General features: G+C 49.6%; 1 protein-coding gene across 1 annotated transcript in view; it reads right to left on the bottom strand.

Annotated features, from left to right (window-relative positions):
- Nucleotides 1–15351, bottom strand: part of LOC140065295 (uncharacterized) — a 32896-nt gene extending 17545 nt beyond the window's left edge. The window contains exons 1-5 of the mRNA XM_072112889.1: nt 15145–15351; nt 13190–13378; nt 6191–6340; nt 5031–5174; nt 3252–3392 (exon numbers count right to left, since the gene is read on the bottom strand). Of these exons, the coding sequence (XP_071968990.1) occupies nt 3252–3392; nt 5031–5174; nt 6191–6340; nt 13190–13378; nt 15145–15196 (676 nt within the window). The 5' untranslated portion in view covers nt 15197–15351. The remainder of the gene's footprint in view (nt 1–3251; nt 3393–5030; nt 5175–6190; nt 6341–13189; nt 13379–15144) is intronic.
- Between the last annotated feature and the right edge of the window lie 219 nt (nt 15352–15570).

The raw sequence follows: 15570 nt of genomic DNA, 5'->3' as shown, positions 1-15570 counted from the left end.
TTACTAGCATGGTGTACCTAATAAAGTGACCGGTGAGTGTATGTCAACCCAATCCCACAGATGGCCCATCTTCTACAAAAAATAATGCAAGGACTCCCCATCTGCAGACGGTAGCCCCCATAGTCCATAGAATCCCGGGCGGGGAGAATAATATTTGTACATAATGCAAGGACTCCCCTTCTGTACACATTGGGCCCAGGGGAGAACCAGGCCTTTCTGTTGCCCGAGGCGAGTTCCCCCCCCCCATATATGTAATATATCAGATACAGCGTAGTAAATGCATACAGCCTGTCGCCATGTAGTATAAAATGCATACAGCCCGTAGCCATGTAGTATAAAATGCATACAACGTGTCCCACCATGTAGTATAAAATGCATACAACGTGTCCCACCATGTAGTATAAAATGCATACAGTGTGTCGTCATGTAGTATAAAATGCATACAGTGTGTCGTCATGTAGTATAAAATGCATACAGTGTGTCGTCATGTAGTATAAAATGCATACAGCGGACCGCCATGTAGTATAAGATAGATACAGAATACCGCCATGTAGTATAAGATGCATACAGCGTACAGCCATGTAGTATAAAATGCATATAGCGTACCGCCATGTAGTATAAAATGCATACAGCGTACTGCCATGTAGTATAAGGTAGATACAGCGTACGGCCATGTAGTATAAAATGCATACAGCGTCCTCCCATGTAGTATAAAATACATACAGCGTATCACCATGTAGTATAAAATGCATACAGCGTACAGCCATGTAGTATAAAATGCATACAGCGTACAGCCATGTAGTATAAAATGCATACAGCGTACAGCCATGTAGTATAAAATGCATACAGAGTGCAGCCATGTTGTATAAAATGTATAAAGTGTGCAACCACATAGTATAAATTGCTTACAGCGTGCCACCATTTAGTATAGGATAGATACAGTGTGCCGCCATGTATTAAAAGATAGATACAGCATACCACCATGTAGTATAAAATGCATACAGTGTACTACCACATAGTATAAAATGTATACAGCCTAACACCATGTAGTATAAAATGTATATTACGTATTGCCATGTAGTATAAAATGCATACACCGTGCCGCCATGTAGTATAAAATACATACAGCATGCCGCCATATAGTATAAAATGCATACAGCGTGTCGCCATATAGTATAAAATGCATACAGCCTGCCAATATGTAGTATAAAATACATACAGTGTGCCTCCATGTTGTATAAAATACATACAGCGTGCCGTCATATAGTATAAAATGCATGCAGCGTGTCGCCATATAGTATAAAATGCATACAGCGTGTCGTCATGTAGTATAAAATGTATACAGCGTGTCGCCATGTTGAATAAAATACATACAGTGTGCCTCCATGTTGTATAAAATGCATACAGCGTGCCGTCATGTTGTATAAAATGCATACACCGTGCCGCCATGTAGTATAAAATGCATACAGCGTGTCGTCATGTAGTATAAAATGTATACAGCGTGTCGCGATATAGTATAAAATGCATACAGCGTGTCGTCATGTAGTATAAAATGTATACAGCGTGCCGCCATGTTGTATAAAATACATACAGTGTGCCTCCATGTTATATAAAATGCATACAGCGTGCCGTCATGTTGTATAAAATGCATACAGCATAACACCATGTAGTATAAAATACATACAGCATGCCGCCATATAGTATAAAATGCATACAGTGTGTCGCCATATAGAATAAAATGCATACAGCCTGCCAATATGTAGTATAAAATACATACAGTGTGCCTCCATGTTGTATAAAATACATACAGCGTGCCGTCATATAGTATAAAATGCATGCAGCGTGTCGCCATATAGAATAAAATGCATACAGCGTGTCGCCATGTTGAATAAAATACATACAGTGTGCCTCCATGTTGTATAAAATGCATACTGCGTGCGTCATGTTGTATAAAATGCATACAGAGTGCAGCCATGTTGTATAAAATGTATAAAGTGTGCAACCACATAGTATAAATTGCTTACAGCGTGCCACCATTTAGTATAGGATAGATACAGTGTGCCGCCATGTATTAAAAGATAGATACAGCATACCACCATGTAGTATAAAATGTATACAGCCTAACACCATGTAGTATAAAATGTATATTACGTATTGCCATGTAGTATAAAATGCATACACCGTGCCGCCATGTAGTATAAAATACATACAGCATGCCGCCATATAGTATAAAATGCATACAGCCTGCCAATATGTAGTATAAAATACATACAGCGTGCCGTCATATAGTATAAAATGCATGCAGCGTGTCGCCATATAGTATAAAATGTATACAGCGTGTCGTCATGTAGTATAAAATGTATACAGTGTGCCTCCATGTTGTATAAAATACATACAGCATGCCGCCATATAGTATAAAATGCATACAGCGTGTCGCCATATAGTATAAAATGCATACAGCGTGTCGTCATGTAGCATAAAATGTATACAGCCTGCCGCCATGTTGTATAAAATGCACACAGCATAACACCATGTAGTATAAAATGCATGCAGCGTGCCGTCATGTAGTATACACACCCACACACACCACATACAGAATATAAATATATACATAGTTGGAGCCAGGGGGGAGTATGCGGGGAGAGGGGGAACCCAGAGCATACAATTGGGGCTGCATTTTGGGCTGGGGAGGGGGGGCAGGTGCATGTGCTGGCTGGCGGTCATGGGGATGTTCATGACGGGAAGGTGGATGTGCTGGCGGGCAGGAGGGTGGATGTGCTGCAGCCCCATCGTCCAGCAGAAGGCCCGCCACCTGAGGCAAGATTCTCAATTCACCTCATGGCAGGTGAGCCTCTGATTGGGCCTTCCGTGGGATTGGGCTGCACACGGTTCCAGGGAATGTTTTACGTGGGGTAAAAAGGAGAGGCTTTTCCACGGTTTAGGGCAGAAGTCGGAGAGAAGTCCCGGGACCTGGAAAGAGAAGGGCGGGATCCCCAATCCCTGCTCCATCAGGTGCAGAAGAAGCAGCAGACTGTGGCCTCTCACAGCGCTGAGACTAGGGATGAAAGGACCCGAACCAACTGGGACCAAATAAGCCACACCCCCTGATTAGCATACAATATTAGCCCCATACACACAGAGCCCCATACTGCATCCACATGATATCCGGACACAATGCTAGACTGTGACATGGATCCGCGGATCATCATGTCTGACCTACATGTATCCCCCCGGGAAGTGGTGGTACTTACCTACTGGCAGTGTCTCCGTGATGCTCGAGTTACTGCAGATTATTTGCTCCAGACTTTCTGGTTTTGATAACATGGATAAAAGTCCATTTCCTTTGCAAACATTTTTGGAGGCACAGCCCCTGGCATTGAAGACAACGGTTCCTGCAAAAGAGACGCCAGGAAACGAGACTAACTACATGTAGACGTGTAACTAGTGAAGGCTCAGCAAACATGAAACCATCAAGACATCTGCTCAGCTCCTCCTGCTCTATAACATGCTGCCTGCAGATAGGACACTATGTACAATCTGCTCAGCTCCTCCTGCTCTATAACATACTGCCTGCAGATAGGACACTATGTACAATCTGCTCAGCTCCTCCTGCTCTATAACATGCTACCTGCAGATAGGACACTATGTACAATCTGCTCAGCTCCTCCTGCTCTATAACATGCTGCCTGCAGATAGGACACTGTACAATCTGCTCAGCTCCTCCTGCTCTATAACATGCTGCCTGCAGATAGGACACTATGTACAATCTGCTCAGCTCCTCCTGCTCTATAACATGCTGCCTGCAGATAGGACACTATGTACAATCTGCTCAGCTCCTCCTGCTCTATAACATACTGCCTGCAGATAGGACACTATGTACAATCTGCTCAGCTCCTCCTCCTCTATAACATGCTGCCTGCAGATAGGACACTATGTACAATCTGCTCAGCTCCTCCTGCTCTATAACATGCTGCCTGCAGATAGGACACTATGTACAATCTGCTCAGCTCCTCCTGCTCTATAACATGCTGCCTGCAGATAGGACACTATGTACAATCTGCTCAGCTCCTCCTGCTCTATAACATGCTGCCTGCAGATAGGACACTATGTACAATCTGCTCAGCTCCTCCTGCTCTATAACATACTGCCTGCAGATAGGACACTATGTACAATCTGCTCAGCTCCTCCTCCTCTATAACATGCTGCCTGCAGATAGGACACTATGTACAATCTGCTCAGCTCCTCCTCCTCTATAACATGCTGCCTGCAGATAGGACACTATGTACAATCTGCTCAGCTCCTCCTGCTCTATAACATGCTGCCTGCAGATAGGACACTATGTACAATCTGCTCAGCTCCTCCTGCTCTATAACATGCTGCCTGCAGATAGGACACTATGTACAATCTGCTCAGCTCCTCCTGCTCTATAACATGCTGCCTGCAGATAGGACACTATGTACAATCTGCTCAGCTCCTCCTGCTCTATAACATGCTGCCTGCAGATAGGACACTATGTACAATCTGCTCAGCTCCTCCTGCTCTATAACATGCTGCCTGCAGATAGGACACTATGTACAATCTGCTCAGCTCCTCCTGCTCTATAACATACTGCCTGCAGATAGGACACTATGTACAATCTGCTCAGCTCCTCCTGCCGTATAACATGCTGCCTGCAGACAGGACACTATGTACAATCTGCTCAGCTCCTCCTGCTCTATAACATACTGCCTGCAGATAGGACACTATGTACAATCTGCTTAGCTCCTCCTGCTCTATGACATGCTGCCTGCAGATAGGACACTATGTACAATCTGCTCAGCTCTTCCTGCTCTATGACATGCTGCCTGCAGATAGGACACTATGTACACTGCCAGGTCTTCACAGCACAGAGGGTGAGTGATAGGTTGGTGGCCCTGCAGGAGGGAGAGGCCCTGGTGTAGGGGAACCGGGATTACTGCCGAAATACAACCAAAAAACGTGTAACTAATTATGAATTGGTTTAGTATCGAGAAGATTTCATCTTTAGTTACCAAAGTGCGTGTGCTGATGGAAGTCAATGCAGTGCGTCTCCTCGCCCCGGCACTGCATGGCATGTCTGCTGGCACAATCGCCCCTCTCAGGGGTGTAGCACCCCGGGCACCGCACCCCATTCATTGTATGGTTTTCTTTTGGCACTGAAGTAAGGAAACAAATAAATCAGAGACACAAAATAGGAAGAAGACAAGAAATACCCCCCCCCCCCCCCCCCCCCGGATCACAATATAGAGACCCAACGTGTACCCAAAGGCAAATACCTTATTACCTTCCTTACATTCACTCAATATACAGAGCTGCACTCACTATTCTGCTGCTGGTGCAGTCACTGTGTACATACATGACATTACTTATCCTGTACTGATCCTGAGTTACATCCTGTATTATACTCCAGAGCTGCACTCACTATTCTGCTGCTGGTGCAGTCACTGTGTACATACATGACATTACTTATCCTGTACTGATCCTGAGTTACATCCTGTATTATACCCCAGAGCTGCACTCACTATTCTGCTGCTGGTGCAGTCACTGTGTACATACATGACATTACTTATCCTGTACTGATCCTGAGTTACATCCTGTATTATACCCCAGAGCTGCACTCACTATACTGCTGCCGGTGCAGTCACTGTACATACATGACATTACTTATCCTGTACTGATCCTGAGTTACATCCTGTATTATACTCCAGAGCTGCACTCACTATTCTGCTGCTGGTGCAGTCACTGTGTACATACATGACATTACTTATCCTGTACTGATCCTGAGTTACATCCTGTATTATACTCCAGAGCTGCACTCACTATTCTGCTGCTGGTGCAGTCACTGTGTACATACATGACATTACTTATCCTGTACTGATCCTGAGTTACATCCTGTATTATACTCCAGAGCTGCACTCACTATTCTGCTGCTGGTGCAGTCACTGTGTGCATACATGACATTACTTATCCTGTACTGATCCTGAGTTACATCCTGTATTATACTCCAGAGCTGCACTCACTATTCTGCTGCTGGTGCAGTCACTGTGTACATACATGACATTACTTATCCTGTACTGATCCTGAGTTACATCCTATATTATACTCAAGAGCTGCACTCACTATTCTGCTGCTGTGACCTAATTATAGGAGCAGGGTCAGTGGAGTCTCTTACAGATAGGACTGGGTGGTCTGCACTGATCTGTATCGCAGCAGGTAGTAGCATAGGAGAATTTCATCACTGGCGTTGTGAGGCTGTCCCTAAGGTTGCAGTCTTCGGGTTTCATGCAGTCTCTCTTGATAATGACTTCCTGGGTATTATCATCTATAAAACAATAAAGATAACAGGATTGGAGCTTTGAATTACACTTATTGTAAGAAGAAGGAGGAGTCTGTAGGCAGGAGGAGGAGCTTGTACACACTAGAAGACCGTCTCGGGAACAGCTAAGCATGAAATGTGCAGAGAATGAACAAGTTCACCCCAAATTCGATGGATATTTATATAGAACATTGTTATATTTCTTGGCCCTGTAGGGCTTCATTATTAGGACACTGGGAGGCCCCATTATTTTTTTAATGTCACATTCCCAAGGAGCAATTTATCTTCACATTTTCGGTTGTGCCCTACCTCCTGCAGGTGACTGGGATTGTCCTCATTAGGGATGTATAAGAAGTCAGAGGAGCAGACAATAGCAGAACTTGGCTGGAAAGGTGTTTGCTCCTGCTGGAGACTGTCTCGCACTGTCTCGGACTGTCTTGCTTTGTCTTGTATTGTCTCGGACTGCCTCGCACTGTCTCGGACTGCCTCGCACTGTCTCGCACTGTCTTGCTTTGTCTTGTATTGTCTCGCACTGTCTCGGACTGTCTTGCTTTGTCTTGTATTGTCTCGCACTGTCTCGGACTGTCTTGCTTTGTCTTGTATTGTCTCGCACTGTCTCGGACTGTCTTGCTTTGTCTTGTATTGTCTCGCACTGTCTCGCACTGTCTTGCTTTGTCTTGTATTGTCTCGCACTGTCTCGGACTGTCTTGCTTTGTCTTGTATTGTCTCGCACTGTCTCGGACTGTCTTGCTTTGTCTTGTATTGTCTCGCACTGTCTCGCACTGTCTCGGACTGCCTCGCACTGTCTTGCTTTGTCTTGTATTGTCTCGCACTGTCTCGGACTGTCTTGCTTTGTCTTGTATTGTCTCGCACTGTCTCGCACTGTCTCGCACTGTCCCGCACTGTCTCGCACTGTCTCGGACTGTCTCGCACTGTCTTGCTTTGTCTTGTATTATCTCGGACTGCCTCGCACTGTCTCGGACTGTCTTGCTTTGTCTTGTATTGTCTCGCACTGTCTCGGACTGTCTTGCTTTGTCTTGTATTGTCTCGCACTGTCTCGCACTGTCTCGGACTGCCTCGCACTGTCTTGCTTTGTCTTGTATTGTCTCGCACTGTCTCGGACTGTCTTGCTTTGTCTTGTATCGTCTCGCACTGTCTCGCACTGTCTTGCTTTGTCTTGTATTGTCTCGCACTGTCTCGCACTGTCTTGCTTTGTCTTGTATTGTCTCGCACTGTCTCGGACTGCCTCGCACTGTCTCGGACTGCCTCGCTCTGTCTCGCACTGTCTTGCTTTGTCTTGTATTGTCTCGCACTGTCTCGGACTGTCTCGCACTGTCTTGCTTTGTCTTGTATTGTCTCGCACTGTCTCGGACTGTCTTGCTTTGTCTTGTATTGTCTCGCACTGTCTCGCACTGTCTCGGACTGCCTCGCACTGTCTTGCTTTGTCTTGTATTGTCTCGCACTGTCTCGGACTGTCTTGCTTTGTCTTGTATTGTCTCGCACTGTCTCGCACTGTCTTGCTTTGTCTTGTATTGTCTCGCACTGTCTCGCACTGTCTTGCTTTGTCTTGTATTGTCTCGCACTGTCTCGGACTGCCTCGCACTGTCTCGGACTGTCTCGCACTGTCTCGCACTGTCTTGCTTTGTCTTGTATTGTCTCGCACTGTCTCGCACTGTCTCGGACTGTCTCGCACTGTCTTGCTTTGTCTTGTATTGTCTCGCACTGTCTCGGACTGTCTTGCTTTGTCTTGTATTGTCTCGCACTGTCTCGGACTGTCTCGGACTGTCTCGCACTGTCTTGCTTTGTCTTGTATTGTCTCGCACTGTCTCGGACTGCCTCGCACTGTCTCGCACTGTCTTGCTTTGTCTTGTATTGTCTCGCACTGTCTCGCACTGTCTTGCTTTGTCTTGTATTGTCTCGCACTGTCTCGGACTGCCTCGCACTGTCTCGGACTGCCTCGCACTGTCTCGCACTGTCTTGCTTTGTCTTGTATTGTCTCGCACTGTCTCGGACTGTCTTGCTTTGTCTTGTATTGTCTCGCACTGTCTCGGACTGTCTTGCTTTGTCTTGTATTGTCTCGCACTGTCTCGGACTGTCTTGCTTTGTCTTGTATTGTCTCGCACTGTCTCGGACTGCCTCGCACTGTCTTGCTTTGTCTTGTATTGTCTCGCACTGTCTCGCACTGTCTTGCTTTGTCTCGCACTGTCTTGCTTTGTCTCGCACTGTCTCGCACTGTCTCGCACTGTCTCGCACTGTCTCGTATTGTCTCGCACTGTCTCGGACTGTCTTGCTTTGTCTTGTATTGTCTCGCACTGTCTCGGACTGTCTTGCTTTGTCTTGTATTGTCTCGCACTGTCTCGGACTGCCTCGCACTGTCTTGCTTTGTCTTGTATTGTCTCGCACTGTCTCGGACTGTCTTGCTTTGTCTTGTATTGTCTCGCACTGTCTCGCACTGTCTTGCTTTGTCTTGTATTGTCTCGCACTGTCTCGCACTGTCTTGCTTTGTCTTGTATTGTCTCGCACTGTCTCGGACTGCCTCGCTCTGTCTCGCACTGTCTTGCTTTGTCTTGTATTGTCTCGCACTGTCTCGCACTGTCTCGCACTGTCTTGCTTTGTCTTGTATTGTCTCGCACTGTCTCGGACTGTCTTGCTTTGTCTTGTATTGTCTCGCACTGTCTCGGACTGCCTCGCACTGTCTCGGACTGTCTCGCACTGTCTCGCACTGTCTTGCTTTGTCTTGTATTGTCTCGCACTGTCTCGCACTGTCTCGCACTGTCTCGGACTGTCTCGCACTGTCTTGCTTTGTCTTGTATTGTCTCGCACTGTCTCGGACTGTCTTGTATTGTCTCGCACTGTCTCGGACTGTCTTGCTTTGTCTTGTATTGTCTCGCACTGTCTTGCTTTGTCTTGTATTGTCTCGCACTGTCTCGGACTGTCTTGCTTTGTCTTGTATTGTCTCGCACTGTCTCGGACTGCCTCGCACTGTCTCGCACTGTCTTGCTTTGTCTTGTATTGTCTCGCACTGTCTCGCACTGTCTTGCTTTGTCTTGTATTGTCTCGCACTGTCTCAGACTGTCTTGCTTTGTCTTGTATTGTCTCGCACTGTCTTGCTTTGTCTTGTATTGTCTCGCACTGTCTCGGACTGCCTCGCACTGTCTTGCTTTGTCTTGTATTGTCTCGCACTGTCTCGGACTGTCTCGGACTGTCTCGGACTGTCTCGCACTGTCTCGCACTGTCTCGCACTGTCTCGCACTGTCTCGTATTGTCTCGCACTGTCTCGGACTGTCTTGCTTTGTCTTGTATTGTCTCGCACTGTCTCGGACTGTCTTGCTTTGTCTTGTATTGTCTCGCACTGTCTCGGACTGCCTCGCACTGTCTTGCTTTGTCTTGTATTGTCTCGCACTGTCTCGGACTGTCTTGCTTTGTCTTGCTTTGTCTTGCTTTGTCTCGCACTGTCTCGCACTGTCTCGCACTGTCTCGCACTGTCTTGCTTTGTCTTGTATTGTCTCGGACTGTCTTGCTTTGTCTTGCTTTGTCTTGCTTTGTCTTGCTTTGTCTTGCTTTGTCTCGCACTGTCTCGCACTGTCTCGCACTGTCTCGCACTGTCTCGCACTGTCTTGCTTTGTCTTGTATTGTCTCGCACTGTCTTGCTTTGTCTTGTATTGTCTCGCACTGTCTCGGACTGTCTTGCTTTGTCTTGCTTTGTCTCGCACTGTCTTGCTTTGTCTTGCTTTGTCTCGCACTGTCTTGCTTTGTCTTGCTTTGTCTCGCACTGTCTTGCTTTGTCTTGTATTGTCTCGCACTGTCTCGGACTGTCTTGCTTTGTCTTGCTTTGTCTCGCACTGTCTTGCTTTGTCTTGCTTTGTCTTGCTTTGTCTTGCTTTGTCTTGCTTTGTCTTGTATTGTCTTGTATTGTCTCGCACTGTCTCGCACTGTCTCGCACTGTCTCGCACTGTCTCGCACTGTCTCGCACTGTCTGAACTATTGGTAATTATAGATAAGGAAACTAATTTCTGTTTAGGTAGTTCCCAGACAGAAAAGTGTTCAGTTTATGTTTTTTTCTGTGCTGCATTTGAAAGATGTTGTTGGAGTGAATAAAACTCACTGGGGCAGCTTTACTTACCCGGCCCATTCGCGATCCAGCGGTGCGTTCTCTGCTCTGGATTCGGGTCCGGCCAGGATTTATGAAGGTAGTTCCTCCGCCGTCCACCAGGTGGCGCTGCTGCGCTAAAGAGCATCGGAACGCACTTCAATACACCGAGGCCGGGGTGAGTGAAGGTAAGCGCAAGCTCCGCGACAGATTTTCTGTTTTTAAATGCGGCGGTTTTTCCGAATCCGTCGGGTTTCCGTTCGGCCACGCCCCCCAATTTCCGTCGCGTGCATGCCGGCGCTGATGCGCCACAATCCGATCGCGTGCGCCAAAATCCCGGGGCAATACAGGGAAAATCGGCGCAAATCGGAAATATTCCGGTAACACGTCGGGAAAACGCGAATCAGGCCCTTAGTAAATGACCCCCATATAGTTGTCCCTTTGGAGGACTTTCTGGTGGGTCAAGCAGATGCCCCCGGCTTCTCTCCATTCAGGTTATTGTAAAGCCTCCACAGACCTCAGAAATTCCTGTGGATCAATCTGATTCTTCTTCTTCTTCTCATCATGAAATGACCCCATGTTCTGCCGTGGAGACACAGCACGGGCTGAGGTCTGGGATCTGACGTCTCTCGGGCAGGTCGCACACTCCAGAACATGAGACATGAACAATGAACGTCCCAGGAGACATCCGCAGCTGCTCTCCACCTGTTTATCTGCAGCACATTGCACACACGAGACCTGCCGCACGGCTCATAGAAAACAACAGCAAGAGAAGATTTTCTCAACAATTTTTCTTTGCTCTTTTCATCATAGAGACACATTTTAAGAAATTACTCTAAAGATTATAATGAACTTGTTTTATAGGAACATTCTCTCTAAGTTACTGGTGAGTCACTTAGGCTCCGAGTATCACCATTTCTGTGGCCAAGGGGATTATCAGCTCCCAACAGGGAGTCTGGAGGAGGAGGACAGAGGAGTCTGGAGGAGGAGGAGGACAGAGGAGTCTGGAGGAGGAGGAGGACAGAGGAGTCTGGAGGAGGACAGAGGAGTCTGGAGGAGGACAGAGGAGTCTGGAGGAGGAGGAGGACAGAGGAGTCTGGAGGAGGAGGAGGACAGAGGAGTCTGGAGGAGGAGGAGGACAGAGGAGTCTGGAGGAGGAGGAGGACAAAGGAGTCTGGAGGAGGAGGACAGAGGAGTCTGGAGGGGGAGGAGGACAGAGGAGTCTGGAGGAGGACAGAGGAGTCTGGAGGAGGACAGAGGAGTCTGGAGGAGGAGGAGGACAGAGGAGTCTGGAGGAGGAGGAGGACAGAGGGTCTGGAGGAGGAGGAGGACAGAGGAGTCTGGAGGAGGAGGAGGAGGACAGAGGAGTCTGGAGGAGGAGGAGGACAGAGGAGTCTGGAGGAGGAGGAGGACAGAGGAGTCTGGAGGAGGAGGAGGACAGAGGTGTCTGGAGGAGGAGGAGGACAGAGGAGTCTGGAGGAGGAGGAGGACAGAGGAGTCTGGAGGAGGAGGAGGACAGAGGAGTCTGGAGGAGGAGGAGGACAGAGGAGTCTGGAGGACAGAGGAGTCTGGAGGAGGAGGAGGAGGACAGAGGAGTCTGGAGGAGGAGAAGGACAGAAGAGTCTGGAGGAGGAGGAGGACAGAAGAGTCTGGAGGAGGAGGACAGAGGAGTCTGGAGGAGGAGGACAGAGGAGTCTGGAGGAGGAGGACAGAGGCGTCTGGAGGAGGAGGTGGAGGACAGAAGAGTCTGGAGGAGGAGGAGGACAGAGGAGTCTGGAGGAGGAGGAGGAGGACAGAGGAGTCTGGAGGAGGAGAAGGACAGAAGAGTCTGGAGGAGGAGAAGGACAGAAGAGTCTGGAGGAGGAGAAGGACAGAAGAGTCTGGAGGAGGAGGAGGACAGAAGAGTCTGGAGGAGGAGGAGGACAGAAGAGTCTGGAGGAGGAGGACAGAGGAGTCTGGAGGAGGAGGAGGACAGAAGAGTCTGGAGGAGGAGGAGGACAGAGGGGTCTGGAGGAGGAGGATAGAGGGGTCTGGAGGAGGAGGAGGACAGAGGAGTCTGGAGGAGGAGGAGGACAGAGGAGTCTGGAGGAGGAGGAGGACAGAGGAGTCTGGAGGAGGAGAAGGACAGAGGAGTCTGGAGGAGGAGAAGGACAGAGGAGTCTGGAGGAGGAGGAGGACAGAGGAGTCTGGAGGAGGACAGAGGAGTCTGGAGGAGGAGGAGGACAGAGGAGTCTGGAGGAGGAGGAGGACAGAGGAGTCTGGAGGAGGAGGAGGACAGAGGAGTCTGGAGGAGGAGAAGGACAGAGGAGTCTGGAGGAGGAGGACAGAGGAGTCTGGAGGAGGAGGACAGAGGAGTCTGGAGGAGGAGGAGGACAGAGGAGTCTGGAGGAGGAGAAGGACAGAGGAGTCTGGAGGAGGAGAAGGACAGAGGAGTCTGGAGGAGGAGGAGGACAGAGGAGTCTGGAGGAGGACAGAGGAGTCTGGAGGAGGACAGAGGAGTCTGGAGGAGGACAGAGGAGTCTGGAGGAGGAGGAGGACAGAGGAGTCTGGAGGAGGAGGACAGAGGAGTCTGGAGGAGGAGGAGGACAGAGGAGTCTGGAGGAGGAGGAGGACAGCGGAGTCTGGAGGAGGAGGACAGAGGAGTCTGGAGGAGGAGGACAGAGGAGTCTGGAAGAGGAGGAGGACAGAGGAGTCTGGAGGAGGAGGAAAACACTAATCACTTATCTAGAACCATTTTCGGTAAATGATTGTATAGATGAGCTCACACTTAGTAGTAACCAGGTGTAAGTATCCGCAGACTTCGTCGGGTGAGGAGCAGCTTCGGTTGATTCCCAAACAAAAGGGAATTCCCTCCATGATTCCCCAGCCGGAATTCCTCTTGAATATTGCATTGTTGTTGTCCCATTTTCCATCTTGTAAAGTCAAAGAACAGACCGTACATTGAAGGCAAAAAGCTGCAACAAGAAAGTAACAGAATGGAGACACCAGGAAGAGATCGCGGAGTGCAGAAACATCCAATACCTGGGATGTTATACAGAGATCATTACCCACCCCAGAGCCACAGAGGAACATCACATTGTAATATCTGACATAGAAACACAAGACACATGGAAAGAGGGAAAGACTCCGCACCCGTTATACACAGATACAGAACCTCCAGACCCCCAATACTCAATCCCAAGGAAGTCACTTCTTCAGGGATCAAAAAGGTCTGGAGGAGGAGGACAGAGGAGTCTGGAGGAGGAGGACAGAGGGGTCTGGAGGAGGAGGACAGAGGGGTCTGGAGGAGGAGGAGGACAGAGGAGTCTGGAGGAGGAGGAGGACAGAGGAGTCTGGAGGAGGAGGACAGAGGGGTCTGGAGGAGGAGGACAGAGGGGTCTGGAGGAGGAGGAGGACAGAGGAGTCTGGAGGAGGAGGAGGACAGAGGAGTCTGGAGGAGGAGGACAGAGGAGGACAGAGGAGGAGGACAGAGGAGTCTGGAAGAGGAGGACAGAGGAGTCTGGAGGAGGAGGAGGACAGAGGAGTCTGGAGGAGGAGGAGGACAGAGGAGTCTGGAGGAGGAGGAGGACAGAGGAGTCTGGAAGAGGAGGACAGAGGAGGACAGAGGAGGAGGAGGACAGAGGAGTCTGGAGGAGGAGGAGGACAGAGGAGTCTGGAGGAGGAGGACAGAGGAGGACAGAGGAGGAGGACAGAGGAGGAGGACAGAGGAGTCTGGAGGAGGAGGAGGACAGAGGAGTCTGGAGGAGGAGGAGGACAGAGGAGTCTGGAGGAGGAGGACAGAGGAGGACAGAGGAGGAGGACAGAGGAGGAGGACAGAGGAGTCTGGAGGAGGAGGAGGACAGAGGAGTCTGGAGGAGGACAGAGGAGTCTGGAGGAGGAGGACAGAGGAGTCTGGAGGAGGAGGAGGAGGACAGAGGAGTCTGGAGAAGGAGGAGGACAGAGGAGTGTGGAGGAGGAGGAGGAGGACAGAGGAGTCTGGAGGAGGAGGAGGACAGAGGAGTCTGGAGGAGGAGGAGGACAAAGGAGTCTGAAGGGAGGAGGACAGAGGAGTCTGCAAGAGGAGGAGGAGGACAGAGGAGCCTGGAGGAGGAGGACAGAGGAGTCTGGAGGAGGAGGACAGAGGAGTCTGGAGGAGGAGGACAGAGGAGTCTGGAGGAGGAGGAGGACAGAGAAGTCTGGAGGAGGAGGAGGAGGAGGACAGAGGAGTCTGGAGGAGGAGGAGGAGGAGGACAGAGGAGTCTGGAGGAGGAGGAGGACAGAGGAGTCTGGAGGAGGAGGAGGAGGAGGACAGAGGAGTCTGGAGGAGGAGGAGGACAGAGGAGTCTGGAGGAGGAGGAGGACAGAGGAGTCTGGAGGAGGAGGGCAGAGGAGTCTGGAGGAGGAGGAGGAGGACAGAGGAGTCTGTAGGAGAAGGAGGAGGACAGAGGAGTCTGTAGGAGAAGGAGGAGGACAGAGGAGTCTGGAGGAGGAGGAGGACAGAGGAGTCTGGAGGAGGACAGAGGAGTCTGGAGGAGGAGGGCAGAGGAGTCTGGAGGAGGAGGAGGAGGACAGAGGAGTCTGGAGGAGGAGAAGGACAGAGGAGTCTGGAGGAGGAGGGCAGAGGAGTCTGTAGGAGAAGGAGGAGGACAGAGGAGTCTAGAATGGACGTTGTATTCTGGAGGAGATGTCCTCTTGCTGGGAGTGTTAGTTCTCCTGGGTGTATAATGTGCTTGTCTCTCACCTGTGGAGATGGAGGCAGAGATGAGGCACAGAGCGGAGGCTGAGGTCCTCATGGTGCGGGGTTGGGGCAGGCTGTGAGCGGAGGGCAGGTGTGCAGTGCCGTGTTTGGTTGGGTCTCAGGAGATGATGGGGGTTGTCAGGGGAATAGTGAGGGATGTAACATTCCGCCTGACGTATCCACAATGTAACATTTCCCGGGTGTTTCCTTCTATTATTGTCTGTAACAATCAGAGAATAAATACATGAAATAAGAAAGAATGATCTGAAAATCACTGTGATCACAAATCTCCATGGCGACAGACTACAAATAATCCGTGCAGTCTGATGCTGCAGTCATATTTTTAGGGCGCGTTTGCACCGGGCAGCGACATTGCAGGTTCTAAGGCGCCTTTCACACTCGCGCTGCAGATCACGTCAGAGTCTGATC

The sequence above is a fragment of the Engystomops pustulosus genome, chromosome 6, assembly GCF_040894005.1.
Source record: "Engystomops pustulosus chromosome 6, aEngPut4.maternal, whole genome shotgun sequence".
Taxonomy (NCBI): domain Eukaryota; kingdom Metazoa; phylum Chordata; class Amphibia; order Anura; family Leptodactylidae; genus Engystomops; species Engystomops pustulosus.
Note: the sequence above shows the minus strand (reverse complement) of the source record. Positions and strands in the feature narration are given on the sequence as shown.